Source organism: Austrofundulus limnaeus, unplaced genomic scaffold (assembly GCF_001266775.1).
Source record: "Austrofundulus limnaeus strain Quisiro unplaced genomic scaffold, Austrofundulus_limnaeus-1.0 Scaffold38, whole genome shotgun sequence".
Taxonomy (NCBI): domain Eukaryota; kingdom Metazoa; phylum Chordata; class Actinopteri; order Cyprinodontiformes; family Rivulidae; genus Austrofundulus; species Austrofundulus limnaeus.
The window spans coordinates 1346367-1356704 of record NW_013952440.1 but is presented as its reverse complement, the minus strand read 5'-3'; the positions used below and the strand labels follow the sequence as shown (position 1 = coordinate 1356704).

Below are 10338 nucleotides of genomic sequence, written 5' to 3'. Positions count from 1 at the left end.
GTGTAAAGCACTTTGAGTATCCTGATTGCAGGGTTTCCCCTAGGATCTTCTTTTACTCATGGTGGTGGTGGACTGGACTTTATTTATTTATTTATTTATTTATTTATTTATTTATTTATTTATTTATTTGGGAGGGTTGACACAGACATTTAATTATAAAACATTGTTTATTTTATGCTAATCTGAATCAGTTTAGTAGTGTATTTTGTAAATATATTTGACAATTTTGTAGGAATGAACACATTTATTATGTTTATTCAAAATAAACCTCCTGCTTATTACTTCTGTAACATGTTTAAAAGAAAATAATATCAGTAAAAATCCTCAAATCGTCCTGTCTCTACAAATTGTCTTTGTAACACTTCAGAAGAACTCTTAACTCTTGTRGATATAAAAGACAACAGTTAAAAATGCAACTCTCTGACTCCACACCGGGGTCTGTGTTGGGGATTCTTGCTGTATCAGAGTAATTATTGATGAGGTAACCATGCTATAGCTTCACATGTCGTGTCTTCCTTGAAAGAAAAAAAAGTAGCTTGCAAAGCTGTTGCATCAGACAGTTTTCATGGTGTGTCACATCACACACACATACATGCCTTGCTATCTTTGGGAGGACTATACACACACACACACACAGAGCACTTACAGCCTCACTCTGCACACAAGATCCCACGGTGTTGGTTTTTCAGAATAAAGTATCTTAACATTTTATTGATGTTTTAAATAGGATTTCAAAGTCTGATTATCGTTAGTAAAAGTGTGCAAAAATAGGATATAAATATATATGATATGCTTTACATTGTTTTAGCCTAATATAGGCCTATTATTTAAAAAAAACAACTTTATTCTAAAAGTGTGGCGGCCATGATTTTTGCCGTAGCGGTGCACCACGATCAGTTACATGTAGGGAAAACCCTTCTGATTGGGTAGAAATGTGCAAACAAGTACAGTCTACTTACAATTTACATGTATCTTAATATTTCATTGATTTTACATAAACTGCAACACGTGTGCTTTAGATACAGAGCCTTTAGCAGCCAAAGTCAACAAACTTGTTCTAAACAAAACCAACTGAATACTTAAAAGTATTTAGGTCCTGAAAAGCTGATGTCAGTGTTTTTTTTTTTTTTTTTTTTTTTTTTTTTTTTTTTTTTTTTTTTTTTTTTTTTTTTTTTTTGTTGTTTTTTTTTTTTTGTTTGTTTGTTTTTTGGATGAAGATTGTTTTTGTCCGTTTACGTAATCGCACTTCTCTAATAAATAATTTGTTTTAATGTAAAACCTCTGCTCTGCATGTGTGTTCTTCATTCCTCAGGCGATTCGAGTGTTCTTCATGTTGCGGTCTCTGTCACTTCAGCTCCAGGGAGAACCTGAGACTCAGCTCCCTCTGACCAGACCTGAAGATCTCATAAAGATGGATGATGTTTTAGATCTCAGTGAGACACACACAGTGACACCAAGACAAACCAWATAATAACAAATGATAACTTAAATGTTTGTGCATTTTAATCTAAAACCGTCACTTGACTGAAAATTAGACTTGCTCCCTAACAAGAGCCAAAAGAGATGATCTTGTTTACGTCATTTCAGCTATACCGCTTGTATTTGACAAACCTCAGCAATTCCCATCCCTTACAGATTTTTTTTTTGTTTTTGTCAGTAGCTCTTCAGCCCAGAAGGGCGAGCACAGGCTTCGCAGACCCAAATACACGCACATGCAAACATTACCAACCACAGCGACGCAGAGCTGAGCATTACAGCTTCCCACACGCTCTGATAACCTGAACACTTTTCTCTCACTGCGCACAGGTGTGATGCTGATTTGGAAACTTGCACGTGGTTAGATGTGCTGAGAGATATCACGAGTGCAACAGCACAATAATGTGCAGCAGAGAGAGGGTTCTGCCTCATGTACCGAGCATAGAAACKTAGCAAATTAATTCACGTATTAATGTTTATTTACATGTGCATGCATGCATTTGCTATTCATTTTCTGCTGTGTTCTGATTTAAACAGGAACATGTTCTGCAGCTAGTGCCTCATATTCTGCAGTTAGTGCCTCATATTACACTCCAGTGTAGTTTTAACATCTGATAAACAGTAACAGTTTTAAGAGATTTCTCTCTGAGGAGCAGGGTTTACAAAGGTTTACTTTATTTCCTGGATCTKTTCAGTTCTTTATTTCTAATAGTTATTTACCCATGAAGACCTTCACTTGGTAGTTGACTGAAGTCCAGAACATTATATGACATGAATCTGCTGTCAGTCGGTGCTGTAAAATATGTAAAATAGCTCTAAGTGATGCACAATAACGGTGGTCCTCTGTAAAGACATTTGGCATTAACCTCAACACAAATCCACCGCCCACTCACACACTTCTGGTTGGGCTGTTCAGGAAAAAAAAAAACTTTCGTTTAAAGAAAATGTCTTTAAATGGAAAGGTGGGAGGGCAGATGATGTCAGCYAGACAAAGTGAAACATGAGCTTTGTCTGGTTCCTGTGTGCTGTTAAAAACCAACAGTTTCACAGCAGGAAGAACAATTTAAGATTTATTATGTAAAGTGCTGCCTTACAAAAAAGATTAAAAACAGATTTACTCAGAAGGAATCAGTCTATGCTTATCCTAATGTGGAATCAACAGAAAAAAGTGTATCTTTGGACACTTTTACATTTCCTGGTCTTAAAGGATCCCTTATAATTACTTAAAAACATCAATGTACAGAAATATGCACTTGAAAAACATCAAAATATACAGGTAAAAATGCTACCCGATACAGATGAGTTTGGAGTCTGGCCTTAAAGAGAGTCAGAGTTTCAGGGCAGTGAGTTCCAGAGGCGGTGGTGAGGCGAGCGAAAGGAACAATGAAGTGGACAGAGAAGGCCCTGAGGGGARCTGGACTGAGTGGCAATGTGGACAGAATATGATTGGCTCGAAGTAGAAACTGACGAGTATAAGCTCTTAGTCTCATTTCTCCACTTTTTCTTTGTTTCACCCATCAAAACGAAAAAACTGCTCATTACACTAAACATCTGCATTCACAGTCAACAGCTTCTAATGAATGCCTGACCAAAGTTTGGCTCTCTAACATTGTTTAGCTGTTAGAAAAGCTGGTTTGTGTTATCTATCACTCACACTCAGTAGTTTACAACATCTTATTTAACACTGACACCAAGACGTTGGTTGGTGAAACAGCATAATGTYTGAAGATAAACTCCTTGATTCTGGCAAACTTTAAAGCTGTTTTCAGAATTTTAATGGAAAAATCCTGCATGAACTTCAAAGAAGTTTCAACTCTACAATAAAGTTCAATAGTTTTAAAAGGCAAAACACTGCTGTTGTCTGGCACTCCTGGGTCCTGACTTCAGCCACATTTAGACTGTCTCAGTAATAAATATAATAAACAAACATCTTTTTCACAGGATTCAGTCCGTCATTAGTCATAAGAGCAGATATGCCATACACTAAACAAAACTGGAACTCCTGTTACTGTGAGCACACACATCTTTTTCAAGAATTTTTTAAGATGCATAATGGAGATTACATAGTATAATAGGTTATCAGCTGTAGTGTATCTATAAATTTACTTCTGTGAAATGTGGACAGAAAAACACACCTTTTTGATTCAGTGTCTTTGTTTAGTTGGTACTGGTGTCTGCATCTTTTCCAAATACAGATAGTTGTGGCCTTTAAATGTTATCGTGTCATCTGTGTTGAGTCGGCTGCAGTTTCTGTTCTTTTTTGGAAACTGTGATGTAAACCTGTGGTCTGATAACTGGAACAAAGCAGTGGCAGTGACACAGCACTGTGCTTTGTCACCAGTCTGATTTCAAGATCAATTTCTCAATCAATGTCTGTCTTATGCACGTTATGTAGTTAAAATATACACAATTGACTGGATGTGATAAAGCAGGTATCTACACAAACAGTTTGTGAATACTACACTTCCTCTAATAGAAGTCACTTCAAAAGCTTGTTTTAAACAATCTGGTAATGTTAAGAATTTTCTGGGCTGCATTAACAGAAGAACGATTTAAACACTTTCTATTCTTTCTTGTAATGTGGTTAACTAACAAGGCATTCTTAGTAATGGTTTKTAAGGGGAGATTTTTTTATTTTCTTTTTCCTGTGTGGGCAGATTAAAACCTGCTACCTCCCACCCACAAAGTCTCTTTCTGACCATTAGGCTTTCACTGCCCACATTTCACCTCATCATCTAATAACTGCTGAATCATGGTAATTCCACATATCTGTACTTGTATTAACTGATTAGATTAGATTAGATTAGATTAGATTAGATTAGATTAGAGAGACCTTTATTGTCATTGTACAGAGCACAGTGAAATTGAAAAAAAAGTGAAATTTGTAATTGGTTGTTTGGGAACAGAAGAAAATGTTTTCGGTCAGGCAGACAATAATAATTTTCCATCTGTCTAAATGTCGGCTGGTRCATTCAGTGTGGAGAATCCAATCAGACAAATAGTGTCGACATTTCCGCCGAGCTATCAGCTTTCTCCAAGATCAATTCCATCTGGCCAGCAAAGTCCAGGGACCACAGCCGGCCCGCGACCCTCAGTAAGAACCGCTTGCAGACCGAGTCCAGCTCGCACAGAGCTAAAGTCTGAGTGCTGAAAGAACGGCAATCCTTCATATTGGTCAGGCAGCCAAGAGATGGCCTGAATAGCCACCGATGCTGTTTATGCAGAACACCAGGAGACCACCAAGCCAATCTGTAGAATCCAGTGATTGGAATGCAATATATGCTAGTTGAGCAGAGCAGAACAGAGGTCCCACTTTTGACATGCTCTCCCATGGAAAAAAAATTGTTCCAAAAATGTATTGAGACCAACTAACCAAATCCATAAAAATAAATCTATAATTTTTGGTTTCTGATGAAAACGTAGAGGAGGCTCCGAGCAGCAAAGCAGGGAAAAAAAGGGAAGGCTGGAGAGCGGGAAAAAGCGTATTACTCCTCTGAGAGCAGGGGGGGGGAGTCTGTCATGTTGCTTTCAATATAAGAAGAAATGACACAATTTTAAAACTTATTTCATACAAAAGTTTTCTGATGCAAAATTCCACATACATGCATTTATATGCATCGCCACTTGTTCTGCAATAAACTTTATTGCAGAACAAGTGGCTACTTTGGATGGATACTTTATTATAAAGTATCCATCTACCTATCTGCAACCCCAATTCCAATGAAGCTGGGATGCTGTGTMAAACCTAGAAACAGAACATGTTGCAGGCATCAAATGTTTTTGTGATATTATGGACTATAGTTGATGAAATCCCTAAGAAACATTCTTAAACTGTTGGAGTATTTACGCAGTTGTTCACAAAGTGGTGAATCTCTCCTCATCCTTGCTTGTGTATGACTGAGCCTTTCAGGGATGCTCCCTTTATACCCAATCATGACACTCACCTGTTTCCAGTTAACCTGTTCCACTGTGGAATGCTCCAAATGGGTGCTTTTGAGCATTCGTCCACTTTCCCACCTTTTTTGGACCGTGTTGCAGGCATCAAATTCAAAATGAGTGAATATTTGCAAAGAAAAAAAATGTATCTGTTTGAACATTAAATATATTGTCTTTTTAGTTCATTCAATTGAATTATAGGTTGAAAAGGATTTGCAAATCCTGGTATTCTGTTTTTATTTTTGGTTTAAAATGCATTCCCAACTTCATCGGAATTGAGGTTGTAAACACCTATCAGAATTTTTTTTTTTTTTTGGGAATAATTTCATTTTTTACTTGGAAAAATGAACTTTTGATGTCAACCTAACACAAATTTTAGAAGTTGCATCACATTAATAAATAGATGTAACCAGCTGAGTCATTTGTTTCTTTTCTCACTCCTGTTAAACCAGTGTCACCATTGTCTCACAGCGATACACCACACGGTCTGGCAGGTTTGACYAAAGGCAGTGAACCATACAGACACTTGATTGTATGCTGAAGCTTTGTTAAAAAAGCAGCTGAAGTCACATCTCACTTTGAATAGATTTTGTTTTACTTCATGTCACAAAAGCAACAAACCAGCTGAGAAGCACTTTTTTTTTAAATAACCTCCTCCTTCCTGGAGCGGGGGAGCTTTTACTGTCTTACACTTCAGTACATAAAAATTAAAACAAAATTGGTGTTTAAAAAARTCAGTTAAATGTTTGTCACTTTGTTCTGTGTTTCATGTTTACTGGCCAAATATATTCTGTATATATACAGTATATGCTATAGATGCTTTCTGTAGGAGGGAAAACAACATGGGGAGTGGTGTGGTTCTTTCCCATGGAGCTTAACCCATCAAACTTCCCCTTTTTTTGACCATTTGGTTATTACTGTCCCCTTGTTACCATAGAAAATTAAGACTTCCTTCTTATTTCAAATGTACTTTTTATTGGTTTCTGCTTGTATAGGAGTTATTGAGGTTCTTGGTGACCCTTTGATCTTTTAATACACCACATGTTCAACAGACTGAAGCACCATCTGAATGGAAACACCAGRACTATTAATATCAAATGGGAGTCATTTCCACTAGAAAACACCTCAGCTTATTCAAAGAAGGAAATAAGGAAGTAATGCATTTCTCATGTATCGGTGGTKGTTCAGAGTGTGACAGCAGAATACCTGAGAAAAGAAAATCAAGGAAGTAAAAGCCTAAAATCTGTGGGAGGGAAGCTGCATGAGAGTTTAGCTGTGGGTTGTAAGTCTGTTATTACTTGTTTACACTTTGAGCCAGCCAGAGTGGGCGATATGTCAACCAACACCAGCAGTGTCAGATCAGCTTGTCAATAGCTTTGGCTTCACCGAGCTGCTTATACTCATATGGAGCTTTATCATTTCTTCATGTTAGTTCCAGACACGTGGGAGCAAACGGTTATCTTTGTACTTTKATAGTAGGTGCACCTAACAATCTGTGCATTTATACAAACAGTCCTTTTTGTCTTGGTATAAATCTTCTACATGAACACAGAAAATGGCTAGAAAATAACCCTATATCTAATATGTTTAAAAAGCTAAAAACTTATTGTTTTTATTTTTTATTTTTATTTTTGGAGGGGAGGGGGTTTAACTGGTTTTATTCCTTTAAATAAAAGTCAGCATTAATATGCCCAAGTTTTGTTTTTGTTTTGTTTTTTCTTCAAGAAAATGACACATTGGTTCTGAGTTTCATTCAAAACCAAAATGAGTTTTTTTAAGCTTATTTTTAAAGAAGTGTCTCAGAATAATGTTTGTGTTACATAGACTTTTTATTGGTATCAGTGCAAACTAGATGTTCTACTGATTTATTGTTGACTTTTTAAATGGTAGATATTCTTTTAACACTTGGACATTATTAATAGATTTTTTTATTTAGTGCTACAAAACTGATTAAACTGTATTGTATTTAAGAAATTGACCATATATCTGACAGTTTTCCAAACTAGGTAGCATAGCAATAYATTTGACTCTTTGCTTGTCATCTGTTTCAGACAACAGTGATCTAATAGCCTGCATGGTGGTCAGTAAAGATGGCATCCAAGCCCAGAGGTTCCTGGCTGTTGATGTTTATCAGATGAGTCTGGTAGAACCGGAAACCAAACGTCTTGGATGGGGGGTTGTCAAGTTCGCTGGCCTTTTGCAAGTAAGTGAGAAGTGGTTTCTATTTTATGCATTTATGTATAAGTTTATGTATGTGAGTTTGAAGGATGAATGAGTTTTCAAAAGCCCACTTTGGTTTTGGGTTTGCTCTGACTATCTGTTAGTTCATTAACCCAGTCAGAATTACATTAACCCAGTCAGAATTAAACTCTATTTCTCCAAGATAATGATAATTTAAAGAGCTATCTACAACAGGTAAGATATTAATTGTTAATAACCTSGCTCCAAGAAATATGCCTTGAAGGKTTTTCCAACTTAAAGTGCAGCTGAAGATTCAGGAGTGAAGAGGGTGGAGAGTGAGGTTGGTAGAGTAAATTTAAAAAACAAAAGCACAAACTAAATGTCARTGAGTTTTGGATGTGTAAAGGGAATGTTTAAATGTTTCCTATTTTCTCTTTGTTTTCAGTCTGTAAATCACATTTGTTCTTTTGATGCTTTTTCTCACACACTGACTTTGATTTCCTAATCCCGYTCTTTTTCTCCTTCACTAATCTCTCTGATCATTTATCTATTATATATTTACCCAATAGACATCATTTGGTAAATCCAGAACATGTCTGCCTCTACATGTTTCTCTTTCTCCCGCTGTCTCACATTTGTCCTTCCTGTTTGTTGTCATTTGTCTTCCAACGTTTGAGTYCAGTTTTTTAAATTCAATTTTCTTTGGAATAAAACCACAAGAGCACATTCGGGAACACTTTTCCTCAGATTATGATGAGTCAAAGCAACATTAGTCATGTAGTGTAGCAGCTGCAGTCAGGCCTGTTCCATAAACTGTGCTGTTGTCACACTACTATTAGTCTGTTATTGTAGTGACTACTTAGTATTTATACAAGATATTAAGGATTTGATTTACTGTAAGAATAATAAGTTTCATATCTCATTTATGCCTCCCAAGTCATTTTATAAAAATGTGTTTTAGTTAACCAACTTTAACCTTAGTTTTCATGTTACTACCCTTTAAGATGTTTTTGTCTTACAGTTTGAACTCTTTAACTCTAATGTTTTTTTATTTTCTTTTATTTTTTCCATAAAGGACATGCAGGTGTCTGGCGTGGAGGATGACAGCAGAGCTTTGAACATTGTGATTCATAAACCCAGCTCCAATCCCCACGCCAAACCCCTGCCCATCCTGCAGGCCAACTTCATCTTCGCTGACCACATCCGCTGCATTATCGCCAAGCAGAGACTAGCCAAAGGTCGCATCCAGGCCCGGCGCATGAAGATGCAGAGGATTGCAGGTGAGTGAGGGGAAAAATAAACATGAATTACTGTCTATGCAGGAAAGTTTGTGTGAATGTAACCAGTACATTGGGTTTACCAGGGAAACGGGAGAAAAAGCACACGGTAAAAGAAACTCTCTTGTTCTGTGCAGCAGGTTTCACAGAAACAGTCTTGGAGTCAGAATATACATGACATRAAATCAGTTCAGTAATTATTTTTAAATTACCAAAATAGCACAAATAGAGGAAATTTCTTAGGAACACTGGTACAACTCATTTCTCTAAAACAGATTTTTTTTACCAGAAAATTCCAAAAAAAAGTGTCTTCTTTATTTTTCATCCCTGTTCTTACCCTTRTTTTTTCCTGAACTTCCATCTTCAATGATAACTATCAGAGGTTGTGTTTCCTTCTCAGTTTGATGTGAGATGCTTTAAAATATTTGATTTAATCCTGAACCTGGCCTGAACACCGACGAGAAAATTTAGTCAGAATTTGTCTGCATTGTGAATTTACAAACTGATGACTTTATCCATCAGTGGTTTGAACTTCCCCCTCAACATGATTCAGTTCTTTAGAAATACATAAAAAAAACTCTAAGTCTTGCTGCTTCAGCAAATAGTGGAAGATATGATCCACTGCCAAAATAGCCAAAAAGAAAAAAAAAACTGCAGAACAGCTTTAAATATTTTCTTCACAATGCGAGTGCACAATCACCTTGACAAYTTTAAATACAATAAAAATAAAAGCAATTCTGTTATTTTTCTTCTCTCAGTTAGTATAGTTTTTTGTTTGAAGTAGCCTCAGATTTTTGTTTTTATTTTTCATATATAGCTCTGTTGGACCTGCCGGTGCAGCCCGGTGCGACGGAGGTGTTGGGTTTCGGTCAGACAGCCAATGCATCACCCAGCGGTCTGCCTTTCCGCTTCTATGAGCAGTCGAGACGAGCGCCCAACGACCCCACGGCAAACAGATCTGTGTTCGCTTCTGTTGACAAAGTACCAGGTGACAGAGGAACACGTTGCTTTCACTTTCCAGTGGTTTCAGAAATGATCCTGATTCTAAGAGCATGAAAAAATGGTCAGAATTCCCTCTTTCACACCCACYTTTTGTATGCAAGAGCACTGACTAATTGTCCTGGTCATCAAATCAACTTTTGATCTTATCAAATTAGTGGAAATGAGTCTGATTTGATCTTTTGCGTCAAAGTGCAACAGTGACAATCTTGTTCCTATCTACAGGTGAGGTTTTTATGTAGAAATGCATCCCCTCAGATTACAGCTGAAAAGTCCCCTGTACTTTATCATTTTCTAACAATTCGTGCATTTATTTTAAAGATTAGTTTGTAAGTTCACATTTTTTTATTCTGTTGGAGTTGAAAATTGAGACAAAATTGCACCTACAGTGGGGAAAATAAGTATTTAGTCAGTCACCAATTGTGCAAGTTCTCCCACTTAAAAAGATGAGAGAGGCCTGTAATTGACA

General features: G+C 36.8%; 1 protein-coding gene across 1 annotated transcript in view; it reads left to right on the top strand.

Annotated features, from left to right (window-relative positions):
* clec16a (C-type lectin domain containing 16A) overlaps positions 1–10338 on the top strand; it is a gene marked incomplete in the record, with an annotated part of 48834 nt that overhangs the window by 29045 nt on the left and 9451 nt on the right. Inside the window, 4 exon segments of the mRNA XM_014006923.1 lie at positions 1313–1433; positions 7464–7615; positions 8669–8873; positions 9688–9858. Coding sequence (XP_013862377.1) covers positions 1313–1433; positions 7464–7615; positions 8669–8873; positions 9688–9858 — 649 coding nt within the window.